General features: G+C 43.6%; 1 protein-coding gene across 1 annotated transcript in view; it reads left to right on the forward strand.

Moving 5' to 3' along the window:
• DISC1 (DISC1 scaffold protein) overlaps positions 1-25,682 on the forward strand; it is a 348,040-nt gene that overhangs the window by 53,742 nt on the left and 268,616 nt on the right. Inside the window, exon 3 of the mRNA XM_057736515.1 lies at positions 6,135-6,204. Within this exon, the coding sequence (XP_057592498.1) occupies positions 6,135-6,204 (70 nt within the window). The remainder of the gene's footprint in view (positions 1-6,134; positions 6,205-25,682) is intronic.

Consider the following 25,682-nt stretch of genomic DNA (forward strand, 5'->3'; position numbering starts at 1 on the left):
ACTCCCCCAGACCAAATGAATCCCTTCTTCCGTTCCGTTCCCATGGCCCTTTGCACGTGCCCCTTTACAGAACTCATCACGTTAACAGTCATTTGTTTGGGGCCCAAGTTCTTCACTTGACCACGAGCTCTTGAGTTTTGCTAAAGAGTCACTTTGCTTAGACCTTTTTGGATGCCTGATGTCTGACACACTGCCTGGCGCTTGATTAACATTTGCTTTTAGTGAAATAATTTACCTTGTTAAGATGGGACACGTACCTAATTGACAGATTTCTTGGGTTGACTGTCTGAGGCGTAAGGAGAGATGCTGAGAGGAGCGCATACAAGCACCACCGTGCTTTTCAGACTCTAAATGCTAATTTCCAGCCCTTTATTTCTGAGATCTTTAAAAAAAACAGTCTCGGCAACATATCTGCATTTCTCCATTTCAAAAATTCAAGCTTTGACCCAAGTCAAGCAAAAGTAGAATGCGATTATAAAGACCAGCTTGCCTCCCTCCCAGATAACCAAACAAACAGAAACTCGCCTGGTAACGGGTCCGCTGCAGTCAGGGCACAAGATCTGGCCCCTGGCTTTTGGTAGCACCAATAGTTTTCCTCCTTCTTTTAACTCTTTTCACCTGGATATAGATCGTGCCCTCCTGAGAACCTAGGAGTTTTAATAAATTGGAATCTGTGAAACCCTGAACAGATGTGCTCTTGGGGGGCCCAGCTATGCCACGGGCTCACCGTGCCAGTCTCTGTGCCACTGGGACATTGGGGGCCTGGGAGCTGCAATTCCAGGGGCTGCGGTTGCGGAAAACCACCTTGACTCACCTTTTAGATTTCATGATTTTTAGTTATAAAAAGAAATGAAACCCACCCTAGATATATCTCTTCTTTTCTCCTTTATTGCCCAAATGCAGCTTTTAAAAATTAATAATTGGTCATAACCCACTGGAGAGTTATTCTGTGGGGTCTTGGTTGCTGCTGGGTCACGGTGGGCTTGCACCCTTGGCAGGCTGTGGGACTGCATGGGTGGTAGCCTGGCACTTTCCCTTCCTTGCTGTGTGACCTGAGGTCGCTTGCTTCACTGTTCTGTGCCTCAAAATGCTCTTGTAGAAGGTGGAGGTAACCACAGTCCCTCCTTCATTAGATTGTCGTGAGGATTGAAAGTGCCCATGCGCAGTGCTTCCGACTGATTCTGGTACCCAGCAAGCACCCAGAATACTGCTCATTTTTGTCATTAGAGAAATGGCTCAGGTTAAGAGAATTTGAGTCAATAAAAGAATTCACTTTTCTCCCTGCAGTTCAAATTAAACTCATATCTTGTCTTGAATGATAGGATCTGGATACAGCGTATCTGTAGTTTAAGTATCTTTGTTTATGGTAATCCAGCACCTGGACAGCAAGAAACATGATGCTCTCTCCAAGGTTTTGAACGTCTGATGTGTGGAAGAGGGATGACCTTTGTTCAGGGTGGCGGGAGGGACAGAAGGGACTCTGTCCAGGGTGTAGGACTTACAGGAAGGCAGATTTTGCTTCAGGTGGAGGAAGAGGCTCCTGACCGTGGAGTTGTGTGTCGTGAGGGAGGCCTTGCTTTTTCCATCATGTTTGCGCAGAGACCCCAGTTTGCTCATTTGGGCTACAGGATTGGGGAGAGCGTTGGGCTCTTAAAAAAAAAAATCGCTTGAAAGATTGGGATCTGGTCTTCTGGTGCCTTTTATTTTTATTTATTTATTTTTTAAAAATAAGTTTATTTCTTTATTTATTGGCTGCGTTGGGTCTTCGTTGCTGCACACGGGCGTTCTCTAGTTGCAGCGAGCAGGGGCTAGTCTTCACTGTGGTGTGCGGACTCCTCATTGTGGTGGCTTCTCTGGTTGCGGAGCACGGGCTCTAGGCTTGTGGACTTCAGTAGTTGTAGCACACAGGCTCAGTAGTTGCAGTGCGTGGACTTTAGAGAGTGCAGGCTCAATAGTTGTGACACATGGGCTTACTTGCTTCACAGCATGTGGGATCTTCCTGGAGCAGGGCTTGCACCCGTGTCCCCTGCATTGGCAGGTGGATTCTTAACCACTGTGCCACCTAGGAATTCTCCTGGTGCCTTTTAGATATTATATTCTAATTCCTTAACCCCCTTTCCTTAAGTAAAAATGCAAATCTCAGGAATTTGAGTTTTAGCTCCTTTTGAATACAGTCCATCCTCTGTATTTGTGGATTGTGTATTTGCCAATTCACTTACTTGCTAACATTTATTGAAGTCCAAAGTCAGTGCTCAGAGTGCTTCCCTGGTCGTTTGTGGATGTGCACAGAATGGCTAAAAATTTGAGCCACCTGACCTGCTGAGGTCTTGTTTCAGCTCAGAGTGTCAACTAGTGTTCTTTTGGTGGTCTATTTTTTTTTTTTCAAATTTGGTATAAAGTTTTAAAAAATTTATTTTTATTGAAGTATAGTTGATTTATAATGTTGTGTTAGTTTCAGGTGTAGAGCAAAGCGATTCAGTTTTTTAAAAAATTTATTTTTAGTGCCATGCTTTTCACATTTTCTGTTTTTGGTTTTTTTGTTGGTGATGTCACTGTTTAAGCTGGCCCCCAAGCACAGGGCTGGCAGTGCTGTCTGGAGCTTCTAAGCACAAGAAGGCTGCGGCGTACCTAATGGAGAAAATGCGTGTGTTGGATGAGCCTCGTTCAGGTGTGAGGCATTGTGCTGTTGGCTGTGAGCTCAATGTTAATGAAGTGGAAATAAATGTTAAATACGGTATCTTTAAACTGAAACACACATAAAACAAGGTTATGTATTGATTGGCTGGAAGCAGTGGTTCCGTATTTGCTAATTGAGCTTTCCCAGCGATTCTATAGAACATAACATCCACGCATGAGAATCGACTGTATTTTACGCTGTTTACAAATAGCCACCCAGAAACATTGCCAGGGGTGGGGGGTGAGGTAGGAGGGGGTTGGGTGGGGCTGAGAAAATTTCAATGAAAGAAAATGTTAAGTGGGGTGCAGAGGAGGCAAGTGGGAGGGACCTGCACTGTGTCCCACCTGAGGCTGTGGAGCCGGAGGAAAAGGAGAGAAAGCGCCTGTCTCACATGGGCTGTGTCCCTGGGTAAGACATACCCATCAGTGGCTGTGCTTCCAGCCAAGATGGACATTCAGACGCCTCCCGGGGCATCAATTCGGGGTCCTACGGGGATAGTTGGATGAGGGGGTGAGGTGAGGTAGGCACGGGCTGTAAATGAATTTTTCTTTGACCTTCTTTCCTGTAGTTCTGTGTCAGCTCTAGTGTTGAATAATCCCATCCTTTGGATGTGGTGGTGGTGATGCTATAATTTTACATGGCCATTGAATGGACCATTCAGCCCATCTTCCATCCCTAATATATGAGATTAAGTTACTGGCAAAATCTGCACTTGTCGCGTGGACCCACTCAAGGATAAACATGGTCCTTCCTTCATTCATTCTGGCATTAATTCGGAAAGCGTTTGCCTGCTGCTAATCGTGCTACACCTCGTGCCTGGCTTTGGAGGCTGTATTGTTGGAATCGGTTAGGAACAGACCGCAGTGCAACATGAGAGGCTTCACATAACACCGCTGTGTTTCCTGCCTGTGGGTCATGTGCCGCGGGGTGGCTGGGGGCTGAGCTCCACAGAGCCGCTCAGGAACGCAGCCCGCACCCCTGAGCGCACGGGCCCCTCCGTCCCTGAGGCAAGGAGGAGAAGGCCGAGGGGGCCCCCAAAGCTGTTCAGTGCTGCCGTGCACAGCCACTTCTGTCCCTTCTACCCCTTCCCTCCACCCCCCCCCCCCCACCTCGAGAAGCAGAACAAGGAGGGCAGGAAGTATAACCCTTCCACGAGCCCAGGGCCGCGGAGAACCAAATATGGGGGAGGGCTACCATTTTCTACATGGATACAAAGTAGTTCTTGCCCTCTAGATGCTCAAGGTTGATGGAGTGCACAGATACAACAACAACACAACACAACACAACACAACACAACACTAGCTAAGACAGCTGCTTGTAACTCCCTCCTCCTGTGGCCCAGACCGGAAACCTGGCATCATCCTGACTCTTTCTCACCCCCCACATGGGATGTCTTAGCGAATCCTGTTGGGTGTGTCTCCCTCCAGCTGTCTCCTGAGTGTATCCACGATCAGATCACGTCTCCCCATCTTCACTGCTGGAACCCAAGCTGCCGTCACCTCCTCCCTGGGTTATTTCCACGGCCTCCTCCCTGGCCATCCGACTTCTGCCCTCGCCCAGGAAGGAGGAGACTGTCCAGACACACAGCAGGTCACGTACCCTTTTGCTCAAAGCCCCTCAGCAGCTTCCCAAGCCCCTCAGAGTGAAATCAGAACTTTTACATGTTTTCATACTTCTCCATCCCACGTTCATCATTACCTCTCTGACCTCATCTTCTACAATCTCCCCCTTAACCAAGCTCCTCCCGGCCCGGCAGCCTGGGGTTTGTGGTGCCGGGAGCACTGTTGCCCAGAGACTTTGCGCCAGCTGTTCTCTCTGTTGGAACATGTTTCTCCCGGAGAGCCTCACGGGTCACTCCCTAACCACGTATACATCTTTGCTCTAATGTCACCTTCTCCATGAGATGTTACTTAAAATCGCAACCTCACCGTCTGCCAGCATTTCTGATCCCCCATACGTGGTTCTGCTTGTTCCTTCTTTTATAGCCTTAATCTATTTTGAAGGCTCCATAAAGCTTACTTATGTTTATTTTTTGCCTTCCTACACGGAATTGTAAGGCTAGAGGGCTAAGAATTTTGTGCTTTATCTGTAACCCCTCAAACAGTGCCTGACACGTAGAGTAAATATCTGTTAAATGCACTGGATCATATGATTAAGTACAGGTACAGGCAATGATGGCGGTAGAGAGGAAGGATATTTTGTAACAGGGAAGAGTCAGATCTGACTCCATGTGGGACCTGTTTCTTTTACTGTAACCCTTGCTTCCAGTTGCTTTTGTTCACTAAAAGAATACTGTCTCTACACAATGGCCTGCCTCGGGGAACCCTGCCCCTCTGCCTGAATGTTAAACCAAAGTGACTTTGTTCAGGGAAGTATCCTGACCCCGTCCACCTGTGGATGGCTGCAAGAAGAAAGAAATTAACACATCCGCTCCCCGAGACTGGCCATTCCAGGAGACGTTTGCAAATCTTATGGCCTTTTCCCTTTACTTCCTCATCTCCTCCCCCTCTCTGTTCTATAAAAGAAACTGGCATCCAAACCCAAATAATAAGATGGTTAGTTTTGAGACTCTAGTCTGCCATCTTCTCCGTCCGCTGGCTTTCTGAATAAAGTCGTATTTCTTGCTTCAACATCTCTCCGATTTATTGGCCTGTCCTGCGGCGAGCAGCGCGAGCTTGGACTCTATAACAATTAAACACAGACTGGAGGGGTGACACTTGAGCCAGATGTGGAAGGAGAGGTAGGTGTGAGCTGGCAAAGGATGGGAGGAAGCTGGTTTTCAGGGAGCAAGCTTCAATCCACTCATCCACAGGCCAAAAATCTCCCTGCAGAAAGTACCAGGGCCTCCTGTTGAGAAGCGAAATAAATTACAGATAAACATGTTGGTAATTCTCAGACAAGTGATGGGATTGTGGAGTCCACATGTGGGTTAAGTAAGACAGTGCCCTTTTCTATAATGGAAAGTGTATGAACTTTAGGATGTCTTTGGTGAAGTCCTTCTTTTCATTCTTGCCCAGCTCTCAGGACAGCCTGTCAAATTGAAGTTCACGCCTTTCTTCTCTTGGTTTCTCTTCTAACGTTGGTGTGTTTACTCTCATAATTTTAATGTGATTTTTTGAACAGAAACCATTTGGTCAGGTCATGAAATTTGTATTCCTTTTTATTATGCTTTTTTCACACAGATAAGGGTACAGTGTGATGTTTTTGTTTAAAATAACATTCTAAGTCTTTTTGTGGATTTTATGCTCAGATTATACTTTTTCTTTATATAACTTACTTTCGGAGAAACAAATGCATCTGGCATTGGAAAAATGTACATTTGTGGTTCTTTTTTTAACGGAGAATAAAGTGGTTCAGTTTAGAAATAGTTTCTAAGTGTTCTTAGCTTGAGCAAAATAAGTTTGCATGAATGCGATTGTAATTTGTTTTTCATTTTCTCCCCTTCAAACCAACATAGGTAAAATCCTTAAGATTAAAGCTTCAGAAACTTCAAGAAAAAGCACTTGAGGAAGATGATTATGATAAGGGTGAGTTTTACTTTGCTTCTTTCTTCCTTTTCCCCATAATGTCCAGTTTCTCTTTACCTCCTTACTTACCTCTGCCCTCTATACCCTAAATGAATTCTGCCATCTGTTCCTCTGATCACCTCCACTCAGTAACAGTTGACTATTTTACAGCACTGTTATTTTTGGATTTCAAAACACTGGAAGAGCAATAATCCTTTGGGTCATAAGTATAACTTCATTGATTGTCTAGAAACACTCAGGACTTGCACAACAAAAGTTATGTTAACACAGCATGTACCTGCCTAAGGTGTGATATATCTATACTTTATTCACAAATCAAAAAATGTTTGTTGAACACCCACTGTGTGCTCGGCTCTGTGGCAGGAATAAGAGAGTAAGGTGGACACAGTATCCTTGGGATACCTGTGAGTGTAAGCCGTCTTGGAGCTTTCTGACTTCATGCTCCTGGGGACCAGGTGTAGAAGATGGAATAAGCTTGAGAGATGATGCCAGATTGTGCCAGCAGGTTTGAATGTATCAAATTCCCACATAGACGGCCTGAAGCAGCCAAGCTGGAAAGGTGCAGTCACGACATGAAGATGGAGGAGTTGCTAAGAAGCCAGAAAAAATAGTTAGAATGAGGCACCCAAATGGGAGTTGGGCTGAAGCAGACGAGGGCAGTCATGGCAGCCAAGCAGACACAGGGTGGACTATTCAAAGGAAAGGCTGCAGGTATGGTTGGCTTGGGAAGGGTCTTAAGGACTTGGGTGCTGATTGCAAGATTTTGCACCCATTTCTGCTGGGTCAGGGGAAAAGAGAGGGCCTAAAAGGACTTCCAGCTTCCCCCAGACACTCATGAACTTGAGGGAGACTGCTGGTGATCACCAAACTCAGCACACCGATGATTGATCTGAAAAAAGTGTAGATTTAAGGACCCCCTGGAAGCTGGGTAGCCTTGAAGCTTGGTCTTCAACCTCATGGGCACATATTCTGGTTTCCCCGGGGATTCATCACAGACCATTAGGAACTGGGGCACTGCAGGAATGGGGTGAGTGACTTCCAGAAGGAGGGTGCAAATTCTGTTCTAGGAGATACCCAGAGCCGATGCTGTCTGTGTCCTCGTACACCACTGGGGTTGGGCTTAGAGAGTAACAGGGTGGGAGGAAGGAGAGGAATTTGGGGATGGAGGTAGAACTCTGTAAATTCTGCCACTCCTCTTTTTTTATTTTATTTTTTTACTTTTGGCTGTGTTGGGTCTTCATTGCTGGGTGTGGGTTTTCTCTAGTTGCGGCGAGCGGGGGGTCACTTTTTGTTGCGGTGTGTGGGCTTCTCATTGTGGTGGCTTCTCTTGTTGTGGAGCACGGGCTCTAGAGCGCACGGGCTTCAGTAGTTGTGGCAGGAGGGCTCAGTAGCTGTGGCTCATGGGCTCTAGAGCACAGGCTCAGTAGTTGTGGTGCACAGGCTTAGTTGTTCCCCGACACGTGGGATCTTCCCGGGCCAGGGATCGAACCCGTGTCCCCTGCATTGGCAGGCAGATTCTTAACCACCAGGGAAGTCCTGCCACTCCTCTTTGACAGGCCGTTTCGATTTCAGAATGAAGCCAAGTGGAGGATGAGGTGTGTGAGAGAGGAGGCAAGTCTGAGGCTGGGGGAAGAAGCCCGTTGCCCCTGCCCAGCTGTAGGCAGAGAACAGGTGAGCTGTTCCCGGACCAGGGTGCCCTTGGGGGCGTTTGTCTGTGGACGACAACTACACCCAGATTTGGGGGCTCCCCACTGTGGCATACGTCTATTTTCTCTCCCATAGTGTGAGTCTTGGTTCCTTTAACAACACAGCTCCGTCTGTAACACACAAAGCTTCTGACACAGGTGGAAAACCACGCCCTCTTTTTCTGATCAAGGAAAACTTGAACTTTCTGGACCTGATTCTCTCAAGGGGCTTCATTAAATGAAGGCCTCACTTCTTTAGTCTTTCCTCTAAATGTCTCCGAAACATCTCAGGGGACAAGGTTGAATAGGACACACCTCACAGGGAAGCTAAAAGAATAAAGGCACCTTGATCCAGTGTTTCCGCCTAGTTTTTTCCTTGTTTGTATGTCACTGTGTACCAGAGGAGAAGTTTTGGGGTAGGCCCAGCATCCTGTACTTTCCCAAGCCTTCCAGGTGATTGGGGTGTGTGTTGACATTTGGGCAAACACGGGTGTAGGACTTTCCTCCATGGAGAATCAGGCCTGTGGTGCAGTGGCCAGGTGAGTCCGGCAGGTGGGGTTCAGTCCATGGGCCGTGTCCTTCCTGGTGGAGGTGGCAACGTATCTGCGCCCTGAGGGGTGAGTAGGATACACTGGGAGAGCATTTTTACAGAAGGGCAAAGAGCTGGAAGAGCCACCATTGCCATGAGCCACCATCTCAAATTCTGCTTGCCTTGAAAGGAGATTTGCAACTGCCTATTGTCTGAAATGGATCACTGCAGGGCCGGCCCAGTGCATGCACTTGGACCGGCACATAGTAGGTGATCAGTTTCTCATAAACTGATTGGTAAGGGCATTAGGGAAGTTTGGACAGTGTTGAGGTGGAGACTGTTGACGTGAGATTTGTCGAAATAGAATTTGAATAAAATGCCCTTCTCCTCTAGTTTATCCAGGGTTACTAATAAACATTTTCGGAGTTGCTGAGGTTTTCTTGCCGCTCAGCATTTACAGTCTTCGTGTGGACTCCCTTCTTTTTCTGTTAGGAGCAGAAGGGCAGCTGGGCTCTGTCTCTGGGGACGGCGTCTGCCGGTGTCCATCAGCGGGTTTGCCAGGAGCATCAGAGGGTGACCTTATCCCCCTTGTTTTTTTTGCTTTTCTCTCTTTCTTTCTAGATTCACTCGTAAAAATAACTGCGTTCCAGAGCAAGGAGCCATTAGCACAGAATAGAAAGTTCCATGTTTTATCTCATTAAAGTGCCGGCAGAGTTACCCGCTGATGCCTTGTGGGGCAACATTCTCAGGCCTCTGTTTACATCTCTCCCTCACTAGGGAACGAAAGTTAATACTTCTTTATATTGTTGCATAAAGCTGGGAGGGCTTGGGAGAAAAGGAGTGTTGCTGTTTGGTATTTGCTTAAGGTCTTTCCCCTAGAGGCTCAAAAAGCTCATCGGTTTCATTGCATTACTGCTTATCCCATGTCCGCTAAGGAGCGAGGATGCGACCTCAGCATCCCACAGGCCGAGACACTGCCGTCTAGAGGTGGGGGATGAGGGGCTAGGGTCTGTGATGTGCTGGGAGGGAGAAAAGGAGACCGTGGACCATGTTTCTTCCTTCCTTTCTTTCTTCTTCCCTTCTTTCTTTTCTTCCTTCTTTCCTTTCTTCCTTGCTTCCTTTCTTCCTATTTTTTATCTTAAAAATTTTTTTTAATCTTTTTTTTTTACTTTTTATTTTATATTGGAATATACCTGACTAACAATGTTGTGATGGTTTCAGGCGCACCGCAAAGTGACTCAGCCATACACATACATGTATCCATCCTCCCCCAAGCTCCCCTCCCATCCAGGCTGCCACATACCATTGAGCAGAGTCCCCTGTGCTATACAGTAGGTCCTTGTTGGTTATCCTCTTTAAATACAGCAGTGTGTACATGCCAATCCCAAACTCCCTAACTATCCCTTCCCCCGCTGGTAACCATATGTTCATTCTCTAAGTCTGTGATGGACCACGATTTTCGATATGGTTACTGTCCTGGTTGTTCCTGCATTGATTTGTGGCCTCTAACATCCCCTGGCCACCCGTGTCCATCAGTGACCATATCCGCTTCCCACGTGCACCAGGCGTGGTCGTGCGGAGGTGACTTCAGCACTTCAGCGGCTGGCATCACTGTGCCGCATGGCAGGGCTGCTTGTCTAGACTTTCCTTCTTGGAGTGAAGAGTGGCCAGCACTGGCTTCCTTTCTCTCTCCTTGTCTCAACCAATAGTCATTGTGACAAAATTCTAGCACAATAATAATGTGAGGCATTGAGAGAAAAATGATCACAGCAGAGGCCAAGCATGAAACCATGCTAAGAAGTGACTGGTTCTTTTCTAAATTGTGATCTTTTTTCTTTCTGAATTCTTTCTTTAGCAAGATTTCTCTCTCCACGGTGGCTCTTTGGTGATAGTGTACAGATTATCTGAGCTGACACCCCTTTCTTTCAGGGGGGCCCCACTCTAAATGTCCTCCCGTGGCTTCCTGGAGTCTAATGCTTTCTCATCCCAGAATTCAGACGTGACTGAGGACAGCGAAAAATCACAGATTCCTTTTCACTGTATTTCATCTGCGCCTAGGAAGCAGAAAACAGGATTGAGTAGAATCTGGGCATTTTTATATCCACAGGACAGCAGAGTCAGTGGGAGGTGGACGCCATTCTGGGGTCCCCGGAACAGAAATGTGACTTTCAGCAGCCTGTACTGTTTTGTGTTCTGACTTGAAAAGAGCCGCACTGAGCCCCGATGTGAACGTGGGTGCAGCTTCTGTCCGGCAGCCCCCTGCTCACACCCTTCTCTCCTCTCCCTGCATCCCAGGGTCTGGAAATGTCAGCCTTCTGGCCCGTTAGCCACAGGGCTCGCCTTCCGTTGCTCTGAGGGGTTCTTGCAGTGTCTTCCCTTTTCCTGGGATAGTGAGGCTTCCATGAAAGACACGCAAAAACAGAAGCTCAAATCTCAAGTCGGTGTCACTCACCTGGCTGCACCCTTAGCACTCATGAAAAATGGCAGCACGTGAACTAGTCAAGTCACCATCGGCTGAGATCTCGGCCTGTTCCTGGGAGGAATTGTCACCACCCCCTTTCTCGGGCCAGGCCATGGGAGCTGCTCAGAGAGGATCAGCGTGTGCTCCAGCTATGCTTCTGCTTTGCCTCCAGCCTTGCTGGGTCTAAAGCATCTTACATCCTAATGTGGAAAACAGCTTTGTAGGAGTCATGGGGACAAAACCTAGCTAGGAAGGTTTTGGATTCTGAAAACTCTTATTTCCATGACTGTGGGGAAGGAACGGATGAGGGCTCCACACTGGGGAAGCATCAGGAAATGGTCCATGATTTTTTTCTAAAAACATTAGGCTATTAGGAAATGAGCACATGTATTAATTCAATGTTAATCTTTAATATTCTCACAAGAGTGAAGGCTTGTGTGTCTGCCTCCTATTTTAGGTAAAAACATAAAAATTGGGAAATAAGCAGTACTTATAGGGTTGGCTAAAAGAGTTCATTCAGGTTTTTCTATAACATCTTACTGAAAAGCCCGAATGAACTTTTTGGCCAACCCAATTAAAAACAAACGCTACAGAATGAGAATATGTACAAAATGCCATTTGCTTCCCTTGGTTACACATTGTCTTAGGTTCTTTTCCTGTTTATAGAAGAATTTCTGATTCCGTGAGCTAAGGGCAGAGATCTCAGGCAACGGTGGCTTTCAGTATCCCTTTTTGTGTACGCAGGTTTGTGTGCTGGCATTTTTCAGATGCCCTAAGGATGCAGTCAGTCATCTAACACCTGCTTGGGATTAGAGCTTTGTGCACAGATCTGCAGGGTTTATCTGCATACAATATGTATCCCTTTGCGGCAGATTAAAACATGATTTCAGCGTGATGCCTTTTCTCCCCCGTGTTCCAGCTGGGTGCACACCCAGCTCCTTCTATCTTGGTGTTAAGTGTGGGATGTTAGAACCCCTGGCGCTCTGGGGGTAGAAGCACAGGGGAGCGGGTGTCCCTCTTCATGGCCATATCGCAGGTCCCTAGGTGGCCTCTGCTTTGCTTCCTGGTTGTGAGGAAATCGCTCTGCCCTGCGAGGATCACATAGGGTGTGGTCATGGTCATTATTCATGATGAAACCTGACAGCTCCAAGGTTAGGTGTGCTACTGAGTACAAAACACCAAGACAAACACACAAAAAATGTCTCTTTCCACCTCCTCTCTCTAATTAGTTGGAACTTGCACACACTTTCCTGCCAGCTGAGCCGCAGCACTTTTTAAACGGGTGTTGGTAGGTGGTTGTGCTAATAGTGGACACATCTTCGTCTCTTTCTGTGCACCTGCCTGAGACTCCGCAGGTGACACAAGTCTCTCAAGCTGGAGGGTCTGGTTGATGCAGCAGGAGGGTGGGTGGGAAGTTCTTCCTGTACTGAACCTGCTCCCACAGGTTTTCTGTGTTCCTGCCTCTCTCCTAGCGTGGCTGAGAGGCTGGCTGGGATCCCAGGACAGCAGGCTCACCTGAGGGGATGCTCCGTCTGGGCCCAAGGAACTCGGCTGCTCTGTGGGTGGGCGCACAGGACAGAGCAGTGACTTAGCTGGTCAGGGGCCAGCTCACTGGGGTACAGTGATCATCCCTCCTGTAAGGGCGTTCAAGACTGTAGAAATGTCAACAATTTCACTTCAAGTGAGACTGAAATTTCGATTGTTTTCAAGGAGCACTTCCCCTCTGCCTGTAGACTGTGAAGTAGCAAGCACACCTGGAAGGGATGTGTCTGTGATCAGGGGCAAAAGCCTACACAGGACGGATTCTTCCCACTACATCATTTCAGGTCCAAACTATCTCTGTTTTCAGTACAAATGGTTGACTTTTTTCCTGTAACAGGAGGAATGTGCTAGTTACCTGGGCTGCCATAACAAAGCACCGCAAGACTGGGTGGCTTAAACAACAGACATTTGTTTCTCACAGTTCTGGAGGCTGGAAGTCTGAGATCAAGGGGTTGGAAGGGTTAGTTCCTTCTGAGGCCTCTCTCCTTGGTGTGTAGACGGCCGTCTTCTGCCTGTATCCTCACGTGTTCTTCCCTCTGCATGTGTCTGTGTCCTAATCTCTTCCTCTTATAAGGACAGCAGTCGTATTGGATTAAGTCCCACCTTAATGACTTCATTTTATGTAAGAACTCTTTAAAGACCCTGTCTCCAAATACAGCCACATTCTGACGTCTTGGAAGTTAGGATTTCAAAATATAAATTTTGGGAGCACACAAGCCCATAACGAGAGGACTGTTTAACTCAGAGCAGAGTTAAATCGTAAACACATCCAGGCATTTCCACAAAAGTTTGAATACTTTGGTTTGACCACTCTGTGGTCATATATAGACATCTGATAGAAAAATTTAGAAAAGGGCAAATTCTTGTGACTTGAGCAAGTGGGTTGATTGTTCCTTTCCCTGCCCACAAAGCAGCCTGGCAGTTACTGGCATCGTGTTTTGTCCAATACTCCACAGCAAGTTAGGAACAGAGCCTGGCTCTGAAGCCAATACCTCATGCACAGCACTCTTTCACATGAACAACTATTTACTGAATGTTTGCCAGGTTTACCAGGCTGTGGTGAATCAGCACATTTGTAAGAGATGACCTCCTCTCATGGAATTAGCTTAGTTCGGATAAACAATAAGTATATAAATATGTGAAATTTCAGTTAACATTAGAATTGATTTTTTTTTTTTTTGCATGAGGACTCTACTTTCAAGAGGAAGAGACCCAATTTAAACTAGTAGCAGAATAAAAGAGGACTTACTGATGGGGTGATTGGTCAGGAGATCAAGGGTGTCATGACCCTCACTTTTCTCTCTGTAGTTTGACTTATTCTCTCACTTGTTTCACTTATATGTTGCTGCATGTGGTAGGCTGAAACATGGACCCCTCTAAAAGACAGCTACATCTTAATCCCTGGAATTTTCAGATATTACCTTATTTGGAAAAAGGTTTTTGCAGATATGGGTAAGTCAAGGGTCCTGAGATAAGGAGATTATCCTGGATTATTTGGGTGGGTCTTAAATATGTGATGACATATCTCCTAATGAGAGCGAGGCAGAGGGAGATTAGACAAACAGAAGATGAGGAGGTGATGTGACCACAAGTCAAGGAATGCTAGCTGCTGCTGGAAGTTGGAAGAGGCAAAAATAACAGATGGACCACTACAGCCTTCAACAATAAAAAACCCCACAAACCCAGAAAACTATGGGGAAGGAGGAGAAGCTAATTTCCAGAGTTATCACATTATTTAATATGTTACCAAATATTTAAATGTCTAATTTTCAACAAAATATCAAAAGGCATACAAAGAAATAGGAGTACATGGCCCATTGAAAGTGGTAAAATAAATGGACAGTAACCAATCCTGAGGAAGCCCAGGCATTGGATTTATTAGCTAAAGATTTAAAGCAGCTATCTTAATGATGTTCAAAGAGCTAAAGGAAACATGGACATAGAACTAAAGGAAACATGGACATGGAACTAAAGGAAATCAGAAAAATGATATACAAACAAAATGAGGATATCAATAAAGAGATTGATATTATAACAAGGAATGAAATAAATTCTGGAGCTGAAGAGTATAATAAAGTGAAATATTCACTAGAAAGTTTCAATGGAAGAGTTGACCAGGTGGAAGAATGAATCAACAAACTTGAAGATACAACAATTGAAAATTTTAAGTCTGAGGAGCGGAAAGAAGAATGAAAAAATTTAAGGTAGCCCAAGAGACCTCTGGGACATCATGAAGGAGACCAACAGATATCTGTGGGAGTCTCAGAAGAAGAAGAGAGAAAAAAGCAGAGGAATATTTGAAAAAAATAATGGCTGAACACTTCCTTAATTTGATGAAAGACATGAATCTAAAAATTCAAGAACTAAATGAACTGCAAGTAAGATAAACTCAAAGAGACCCACATGGGAACACATTATAATCAAATTGTCAAAAGCCAAAGACAGAATCTTGAAAGTAGCAAGAGAGAAGCAACTCATCACATATAAGTGATCCTCCATAAGACTGACAGCCATTTTCTCATCAGAAACCGTGGAAACCAGAATGCAGTGGGAAGATGTATTTAACGTGTGGAAAGAAAAAAATTGTCAATCAGGAATTCTGTATCCAGCAAAACTGTTCTTTAAAAAATGAGGGAAGTATTAAGACATTCCCAGATAACAAAAGCTAAAGGGGTTCATTACCATTAGACCTGCCCTGCAAGCAATGCTAATGTGAGTCCTGCAGGTTGAAATAAAAGGATACTAGACAGTTACTTAAAGCCATATGAAGAAATAAAGAATTCAGTAATGGCAAATACATGGGCAAACATAAAAACTTATATTAGTATTTTTGGTTTATAACTCCACTTTTTATTTTCTGCATGATTTAAAAGACAAATGCATAACATAATTTATAAAATTATAAGTTATGTTATTATAAAATTATAAATCTATTTAAAAGGATGTAATTTGTGACAACAATAATGTAAAGGGTGAGCATGGAACTATATAGCAGCAAAGCTTTTGTATGCTATTGAAGTTAAGTTGGTATCAATTTGAATCAGATTGTTGTAACTTTAGGATAGTAAATGCAATCCACATGGCAACTACAAAGGACTATCAACAAAATATATACAAAAGAAAATGATAAAGAAATCAAAATAGTTCAGTACTAAAAAATCAACTAAACACAAAAGAATATAGTAATGGAGGCAATGATTGGCAAAAAAAGACATACAGAAAATAAATAACAATGGCAGAAGTAAGTCTTTCCTTATCAATAATACTTTAAATGTAAATGGAATAAACTTTCTAATAAAAAGACAGAGATTGGCAGAATGGATACTAAAAAAATGATCCACCTGTATGCTGTCTACAAGAGGCTCACTTTAGATCTAAAAGACTCAAAGACACAAATAGGTTGAAGTGAAAAAATGGAAAAGAGTATTCCATGCAAATAGTAGCCAAAAGAGAGCTGGAATGCCTATACTATCACACAAAAGAGACTTTAGTAAAATACTGTTACAAGTGTAGCATTATATATTGATAAAAGTATTAATTTCTCAAGAAGCTGTAATGCTTTTCAACATACGTACCCCAAACAAAAGAGCCCCAAAACATATAAAGCATATATTGACAGAATTGAAGGGAGAAATGGTTCTCCAACAGCTGGAGACTTCAGTATGCCACTTTCAATAATGCATAGACCATGTAGACAAATCAATAGGGGCATAGAGGGTTTAACTAAGACTATAAACCCACTAGACCTAACAGACATATATATAACACCCCACCCAACATCAGCAGAAAACACATTCTTCTCAAGTGCACATGGAACATTCCCCAGGATAGAAAACACGTTAGGCCACAAAACAAGACTCAATAAATTTAAAAGACTATAATCATACAAAATAGATTCTCCAACCACAATGAAATGAAGCTATGAATGAAAACCAGAAGGACAACTGGAAAACGTGCAAATATGTGTAAATTAAAAACACATTCTTAAACAACCAATGGGTAAAAAAGAAATTTCAAAGAAATTAAAATATATTTAGAGATAAATGAAAAGGAAAAACCAACATTTTAGAACCTATGGGATGTAGCAAAGGCAGTACTCAGAGGGAAATTTATTGCCATAAATACCTACATTCAAAAAAGAAGAAAGATCTCAAAATCAATCATCTCACTTAATACATTGAGGACCTAGAAAAAAGAGAACAAACTAAACCCAAAGTTAGCAGAAGGAAGGAAATAATAAAGATTAGAGCAGAGATAAATGAAATAGAGTAGGAAAAAATAGAGAAAATAAAATCAAAGCTTAGCTCTTTGAAAATGTGAGCAAAATTGATAAAGAAAAAATAGAAGATGGAAATAATTAAATTTAGAAATGAAAATGAGGGCACTACTACCAAACATATGAAATAAAAATGCTTAGATGAGAACACTGTGAATAATTTTGTGTCAACAAATTATATAAGCCAGATTAAATGCACATATTCCTAGAAAAACACAAATTACAGAAGAACAAGTAAAGATGATGCTGGGACAACTGCATTTCCATATCCAAAAGGATAAAGTTGGATTCCTACCTCACATAATATACAAAAATCACTTCAAAATGCTTCAGTGACCAAAATGTAGGGGCTAGAACAACAACAGCAACAAAAAACTCTTAGGGGAACCCTTGAGGTAAATCTTCATGACCTTGGATTTGGCAATGGACTCTTAAGATATGACACCAAAAGCACAAGTAACAAAACAAAAATTAAGTTATACTTCATCAAAACCTAAAAGTTTTGTATTATCAAAGGACATTATCAAGAAAGTGAGGGACAACCAACAGAATAGGAGAAAATACTTAGGAATCATATATCTGATAAGGGTTTATTGTCTGGAATAAAGAACTCCTATTTAAAAATGGGTAAAGGACTTCAACAGACATTTCTCCAATGAAGATATATGCATGGCCAATAAACACATGATGTGAAATCATGCTCACATCATTGTCATTAGGGAAATGCAAATCAAAACCGCAGTGAGATACCATCTTCACTTCCACTAGGATGGCTACTATAAAAAAAAAGTGGAAATTAGCAAGTGTTGGTGAGGATGTGGAGAAATTGGAACCCTCTTACATTGCTGTAGGATTGTAAAATGGCGCAGTGCGATGGAAAACACTTTGGTGGTTCCTCAAGAGGCTAAACATAGAATTATCTATGACCAAGCAATTCTACTGCTAAGTATGTTTCCAAAGGAATTGAAAGCAGAGACTCAAACAGATATTTGTACACCAGTGTTCATTGTGGCATCATTCACATTAGCCAAAATCTGGAAACCACCTAATGTCCATCAATGGATGAATGGATAAATAAACTGTGATATATACATGCAGTGGAATATTTTTCATCCATAAAAAGGAATCAAGGTCTGATACATGTGCTATAGCATAGACGAATCTTAAAAACACTACGTTAAGTGAAATAACCCAGACACAAAAGGACAAATGTTGTATGATTCCACATATATGAAATATCTAGAATAGGCAAATTCAGGAACAGAAAATATATTAAAGGTTAATAGGGCCTGGTGGGGCAGGGAGGATGGGGAGTCATTGCTTAATGGTTACACAGTTTCTGTTTGAGGTGAAAAGGTTTTGGAAGTGGAAAGTGGTAACGGGTTGCTCAATATTGTGAATTTACTTAATGCCATTAATTGTACACTTAAAAATGGTTAAAATGGCAAATTTTATGATATATATATTTTACTACAATTTAAAAAAGTAATGTAATGTACCAGAACCCATTGAATTGTACACTTTAAGTAGGTGAATTGTATAGTATGTAGATTGCACTCAATAAAGCTGTTTAAGAAAAACAGTGGCAACATTTACATTGCTTTTGAACCCACAATTGGGCAGGGCCGAATAGGGAGAGCTCGTCTCTACTCCAGGCAGTAACTGGGCAGCTTGAAGGCTGGAGGCTGGAACTGTGCTCAGTCATGTGTCTGGTGGTTGATGCTGACTGCCTGCTGGTACCTGGCTGGGGCCTTGGCTGGATCACTTACCTGTAGCATTTTTATGGAGCTCTTTGGCTTCCTTATAGCATGGTGGTGGCATCCTGAGAGGGAGAGATCTAGGCAAAAACGATCACTTATTATTATGGACTAACCTTGGAAGCTGGGTAGTGTTACTACTGCTGCACCGTATTCCTTAGACGTAAGTCACCAAGCGTGGCCCATACTCAAGCACAGGGTCGTTAGACTCCATATGTTGATGAGAAGAGGGTCTAAAGAATTTGTGGGCATCTTTTATTTATTTATTTATTTTTATTTTATTTTATTTTTTAGATTTTATTGGAGTATAGTTGCTTTACAATATTGTGTTAGTTTATACTGTACAGCGAAGTGAATCAGCTATACGTATACATATATCCCTTCCTTTTTGGATTTCCTTCCCATTTAGGTCACCACAGAGCATTGAGTAGAGTTCCCTGTGCTCTACAGTAGGTTCTCATTAGTTGTCTATTTTATACATAGTATCAATAGTGTATATATGTCAATCCCAATCTCCCAATTCCTCCCACCCTCCTTCCCCCTTGGTATCCACACATTTGTTCTCTACGTCTGTGTCTCTATTTCTGCTTTGTAAATAAGATCGTCTATACCAGTTATTTCAGATTCCACATATATGCGTTAATATATGGTATTTGCTTTTCTCTTTCTGACTCATTTCACTCTGACAGTCTCTAGGCCCATCCATGTCTCTACAAGTGACCCAATTTCGTTCCTTTTTAAGGCTGAGTAATATTGCATTGTGTATAAGTACCACTTTATCCATCCCTCTTTTGATGGACATTTAGGTTGCTTCATGTCCTGGCTATTGTAAATCTGTGGGCAACTTTTAAGGAATTTGTGGGCATTTTTTAAAACCACCAAAGAGTGCCACCTCTTCTCAGATGCTTTGACATTCTTTCCATGTGCAAAATATACTCATTCCCTCTCAGGACCTCTCAAAGTTCTCATATATGAAGGCATCAGGCTCAGGCTTGATGTCCAGTTTCCACGTCTAACTCAGGTGCAGGTGAGGCTCCTCAGGTGTGATTCCTTGAGCACAGCTTCTTAAGTACAGTTTTTATGGATGATTTGAACACCTGTGCACTAATGAGATAGGGTGTCAGCCCCCACGATCGCAGCCTACAGTGGTGGGACCGGCATAGGGTAACTGCTGAAGACATTTGTTCACAAAGGGGGAAGTGGGAGGCCACAGGGGCATAGCATTTCCAAAATCCACCTGTGGTCAGTTCCTTGATTAGGGTTTAGCCCTACCGCCTGGAAATAATTTTCTATGGCTCTGACCTCCGGGCTCTTGGTTCTACATTCTGAGTCATGCTTCCTTTTCCATAAAAAGTAGCCCGAGTATGTAGCCTGCTTCCCACTTATGCAAGTTTAGGGGTCCAGATGCCTTTTTTCATTTTGTACTTTCTCTGTTCTTTTCCAACTTGGCATAATTCTTTTATTATTATTATTATTATTATTTTTCTTTAGATCTTTATTGCGGTATATTTGCTTTACATTGTTGTGCTAGCTTCTGCTGTACAACAAAGCGAATCAGCTGTATTTATACACATATCCCCATCACATCCCATCCCTCTTGAGCCTCCTGCCCACCCTCCCCATCCCACCCCCTCTAGGTGATCACCAAGCACCAAGCTGGTCTCCCTGTGCTATGCAGCAGCTTCCCACTAGCCATCTATTTTACATTTGATAGTGTATATATGTCAGTGCTATTCTCTCACTACGTCCCAGCTTCCCCTTCTCCCCCACGTCCTCAAGTCTGTGCTCTATGTCTGCGTCTTTAGTCTTGCCCTGACACTGGGTTCCTCAATACCATTTTTTTAGACTCCGTATATATGTGCATAATTCTTTTTAAAGTGTTTTGGGTTTTATGTGAATCCGTTTATAATCTGCTCCATCACACGAAAGCTATACCCACAAATCTCTTCAAGATAAGCCTCTTTTTTTCAGACTTCCTGTAAGGCTTGGCGGGGCAGGGGCTAATGCTCCTGAATTTGAAAGGGTCTGTGGTGCACTGCCTTAAGTATTTCTGTGGTCTTAAAAAGGGTTTTACAGTTCCTGTCCTTGGCCTCATCTTTTGACCATATTTTCCTGACAGCACTCTGGATTTGATCTTTGCCTGGAAGCTGTTTCTTAATCTTAGCGCTGTTTGTCATCTAGAGAGGCTGGGAATAAGAGAGAATTTGAATTTCAAGCCCTATAAGTCCTGGCTCTTTTATAGTAACTGTTATTTCTTTGGCTTCTTTCTCTCTTCTTATGTTATACTGTGGGGAGTGAGAAGCAGCCAGGTGGTCCCTTGGAAGTTGGTTTCAAAATAAATCTAGAACTTAAAAGTTTTCAAATAAAAAGGCCGCTAAATAGGGCACTTTCCAGTTTCTAATAACATTTTCCTTTCCTTCCTTTCCTTTCTCATCTGTAGCCTCCTCAAGATCAATCATGCTTCTCCTAACCGTCTCCTCAAGGCCCTTCCAACTTCCATGCAGCTCCGCAGCCCCAAATCTGTTGCCACACGTTTGAACTATAATTGGTTTACACGTTGTTGGATTTGTCTTTGTTATGGCAGCACTGATGTGGCCCCAAAATCCTTTTCCAGTTATCTATTGCTGTGTAACAAACGACCCCCAAGCTTAGTGGCTTTTCAAAATGACGGCATTTATTGTGCTCAAAAAATCTATAATGACGGGAACTCTCAGTCGGGATAGCCCTTCTTTGCTCCATTTGGCATTAACTGGGGCCTGTGATGATCTGAAGGTTGATTTCATGTCGGGCGGTTGGTGTTGGCTGTGAACTGGGTCTCAATGGGGTCGGCGGCTTACAGGGCTGCTTGGGTTCCTCACAATGTGATGATGGAGGTAGAAGGAGAGGGAGGTAGGAGGATAGAGAGGGATGGAGAGAGGGGCAGCTGGAGGAAGCTCTGTCGTCTTTTGTTTACAATTTTTTTAATCGAATACTGCAGTCAACTCTACAGTTGCTGTACAATGCTGTGTTAGTTTCAGGTGTACAGTAAAATGATTCAGTTATACATATATATGTATATACTTTTCCAGATTCTTTTCCATTATAGGTTATCACAAGATGTCGAATATAGTTCCCTGTGTTCTACAGTAGGTCCTTGTTGTTTATCTATTTTAGATATAGTGGTGTGTATCTGTTAATCTCCAACTCCCAATCTATCCCACCCCCCCTTTCCCCTTTGGTAACCTAAGATTGCCTTCTGTGTCTGTGAATCTGTTTCTGTTTTGTAAGTAAGTTCATTTACAATGAATTATCACCTTACACTGGTCAGAATGGCCATCATCAAAAAGTCTACAAATAATAAATGCTGGAGAGGGTGTGGAAAAAAAGAAAACCCTCCTACACTGTTGGTGGGGATGTAAATTGGTGCAGCCACTGTGGAAAAAAGTATGGTGGTTCTTTAAAAAGCTAAAAATAGAGTTACCATATGAACCAGCAATCCTACTCCTGGGCATATACCCAGAAATCTGAAAAGATACATGCACCCCAATGTTCATAGCAGCACTATTTACAATAGCCAACACATGGAGGCAACCTAAGTGTCCATCAACAGAGGAATGGATGAAGAAGATGCAGTGTGTGTGTACGTATACACACAGACACACACACAGACACACACACAATGGAATATTACTCAGCCATAAAAAGGGATGAAATAATGCCATTTACAGCAACATGGAGGGACCTAGAGATTCTATCATCTTTTATGACCTCATCTAAAAAATTATGTGGTGTCAGTTCTGCCACATCCTATTCATTTGAATCAAGTGACCAAAGTTAGCCTGTCTTCAAGGGGAGAGGAAGCAGACCACTTTTTGTTCGAGGAATGTTTTGAAACAACCACACCACTTCATTCCACGTGGCAATTCAAGACTTTTGTGCTAACAGTAGCATGACTAGAGGAGGAAGGGAACCTCCCTCTTTGGCTTGAGTACAAAAACTTTAATGGAGAGCTTGGGTCAGGTGCCAACTTCTTTTGGACCAATTACTGCAGCTAAAGTGGCGAGCTAGTGCCATTGGCCAAGCATGTTTACCAATCTGTGTCTGTGAGGAGGTGCGGCTCATCTGCGATGAGAAGATGAGGGTGCTGTGTTTTTCCATCCACCTTCAAAACCAGGAAAACCAGTTCTTTCAAAGCCCAAGCAGATTTTCAATTTCATTTCCTCAGTGTCATCCAACGGCTCATCTGTTATGAGAAGATGAGGGTGCCGAGCAGATAAAAACAGAAGTCAACTCACTTTTTGCCGAGTGAAACACACATGAAGTAGTTAGGAATGACTGAGGGACTTCCCTGGCAGTCCAGTGGTTAAGACTTCATCTCCCAATGCAGAGGGTGCAGGTTCGATCCCTGCTGGGGGAGCTAAGATCCCACATGCCTCATGGCCAAAAAAACCAGTACTTGTAAACAACAGAAGCAATATTGTAACAAATTCAATAAAGACTTAAAAAAGAAAAAAAAAAGAATGAGAGCGGGCATGTGAATTTCTAAGTGAGGGATGTTAACAGCATACAAAAAGATTAAGATTAGGATGAAGACACTCCCCAGAGTTGGTTCATTGAGCCGGGAAGCATCGATTGGATGCCTGCAGCTTCTGAGCACTGCCGGATAGTGGGGAGTGTGGTGGGTTACACACAGGCCTCCGCAAACCTGCTCTCACAGCTTGCCTCTTATTAGAGATTTCCCAGAGACTTTTGTCCTAATCCTCCCAGGGAAGCAAGGTAAACTTTGATTTGTCTCTGACTGTGGCAGTGTCTGGGGGGCTTTTTGTGTTCGACTCAGTAAGAGTTCACTCCATCAGCAGGTGATTATATATATAATGTGGGGCTGATTGGCCCACATCCTGTCACTGAATGGATGGATGGGTGAATTCAATTGGCAGAATCAACTCCTCTATTTCTACATGAAGTGACAATTAGAAATAATTTACTCTTATTCAACCTGGGAGAGCCAGTAGTTAAAAACACCTTCGGGAGCTGTGAAAAATTTACCAAGTGTTTATTTACATATTTAGTTTTAATTCTATATATTTTTAGTTGAGGTGTAATTTACTTACAATGAGCTGTGAAGTGTTTCCTAAGCAGCTGAGCCGGCAGAGCGGAGAGTCCCGGGACGGGGTGAGGAGACCCAGGGTCAGTGTGGCAGTGCCCTTTCGTCCTGTCATCTGTCCTTGGGCACCAGTTTCCTCCCGAATAAACTAGGAATAATAATCCCTGTGCTGCTGTGTAGGTGAAGGTTAACTGTGATCATGGTGTATGTGAGGTACCGGGCACACAGGTATTGATGAATTTTTCATTCTCTTTTCTTTCTTTGCCCACCTTTCACCCTCATCCCGCAGCCCCGGGTACCACATGGCAGAAAACTCAGTGTGGAGTATGGCCGCTCCTGAATTCTCTCTCTGCCAGCAGTTAGCGTCAGTAGCATACAGAAAAAAAGAGAATGATTTGGCTTCTTATTTTCTATTTGGCAATAAGCAGCTTATTTGCATATAGCCTGATTTCTTTCAAGCTGCAAAAAAATTCAGAAATGAGGTAAAGCAATATATATTAAAATATGCAAATTATAATGAGGCATTTAGAGCCTGACTATTCTTCACATCTTCCTGTGGCAAACTACTTTTCTTCTCTGCCATCTAAATTTCGTGACCTTGAGTCTCTCGTTCTCTGCCTCGTTCTCTGTTGCATGACATTGGATGACATTGAGAAAATGAAATTGAAGGTGTGCTTGGGCTTTGAAAGAACTGGTTTTCCTGGTTTTGAGGGTGGATGGAAACACATGGAAAAGAAAGAAAATGAGACATAAATGAAGGGCTAAAGACAAGGGCGAAGAAGGAGAGATTGACAGGAGACTGGTTCTCTGTTCTGGTCCATTTTCTGTGGGTGTCTGCTGTTTTGTGACCTGCACCCTCATGAGCAGAGAGGGTGAAGGTACAGGTCCCAGACAATGATTTAATCCATTTAACACGGTCATTTAGAGACATGGTGTCCATCTCCTCTGTATAAAGGCAATGATATGGTGTCCCTGCTGCTTCGTGGGGCTTCTAGCATGGGGTGACGCCTTATTCGACAGATACTCTTTCCTTTTTTAATAAACTGTCCAGGCACTTAATTAAATCTTGCATCCCCTCTAATAAAACATTGACAGCAAGCATACCATTAACACACTGTGGATGACAGAGACACACCAGAAGAAAACGACTGGCTGTTCCCTCCGGAATTCACAAGCCCTGCCGCCCGCCTTCTGCCGCTCTCTCTGCCCATCGCTGCTGCTCCCAAATCCACGAGGGCTGAAAGCATAGCGTGAATGCATCAGCTGCTCTGGAGGCCCTGTCTTTGGGAGGTTAATTGTGACCCGCTTAAAAAAAATTATCTAGGGAAATTTGAATACGTTCTCGGTAAGACTTGGAAACAAAAACCTTTATGGCATATATATAGTTGAAGGTTTACCAAGGTCTTCAGTTGGAAGAAGGCAGGCACTCTGCAGGAGGAAAGGACATCTCTTGGGTTGTGGGTGGAACGCTATGGGAGGAGTGGCTCACCTCTGCTTTGGTGTTGGTTGTTGGGTGTCACAACCCGGAGTCCTGACATGGTTTTGAACCAGCTTCCCTGCTGCCTTTGTCTCACTGAGCCATTAATGTGGGTCCTGCACTGGCCTTTTCGTCTTGTTTGTCAAGGAGGAAAGGCAGACCCAGTGGGTCAAGGTGGTGGCGCATGTGTTCGGAGCAGGGACTGAATGGGATTGTAAAATAAAGCAGCGAAGAGAGAGACGACCTCAGCCATCTAGTCTCCAAACCCACACCTGAACACCTTTCCGTTGTGTGTTCTATCAACACATTCATCAGACAGTTCTGTGCCCTCCTAACTTTATTTGCCTGCTCATCCTAGCCTGAGGATGGCTTTCATTGCACGTTTGTTTCCTGTCAAATGTCTCTGAATAATAAGAAACTGGACTTGAATTTGTGACATCATTTTCCCTCCAATACGATTGTGTAGAATATCCAACCTAAGATCCAAAGACTACATTTTTCCTACCACCTGTCCCTGTATAAAGTCCTGACCTCTGTGATGTCTCAGCTGGGCTGCATTTCCTCCTGCAGTGAATGGCGGCTCAAGCAAGAAAAACTGAGTTCCCTGGTGGTCCACTGGTTAACACTCCATGCTTCCAATGCAGGGGCACGGACTTGATTCTTGGTCA

This window comes from Hippopotamus amphibius, chromosome 5 (assembly GCF_030028045.1).
Source record: "Hippopotamus amphibius kiboko isolate mHipAmp2 chromosome 5, mHipAmp2.hap2, whole genome shotgun sequence".
Classification (NCBI taxonomy): Eukaryota; Metazoa; Chordata; class Mammalia; order Artiodactyla; family Hippopotamidae; genus Hippopotamus; species Hippopotamus amphibius.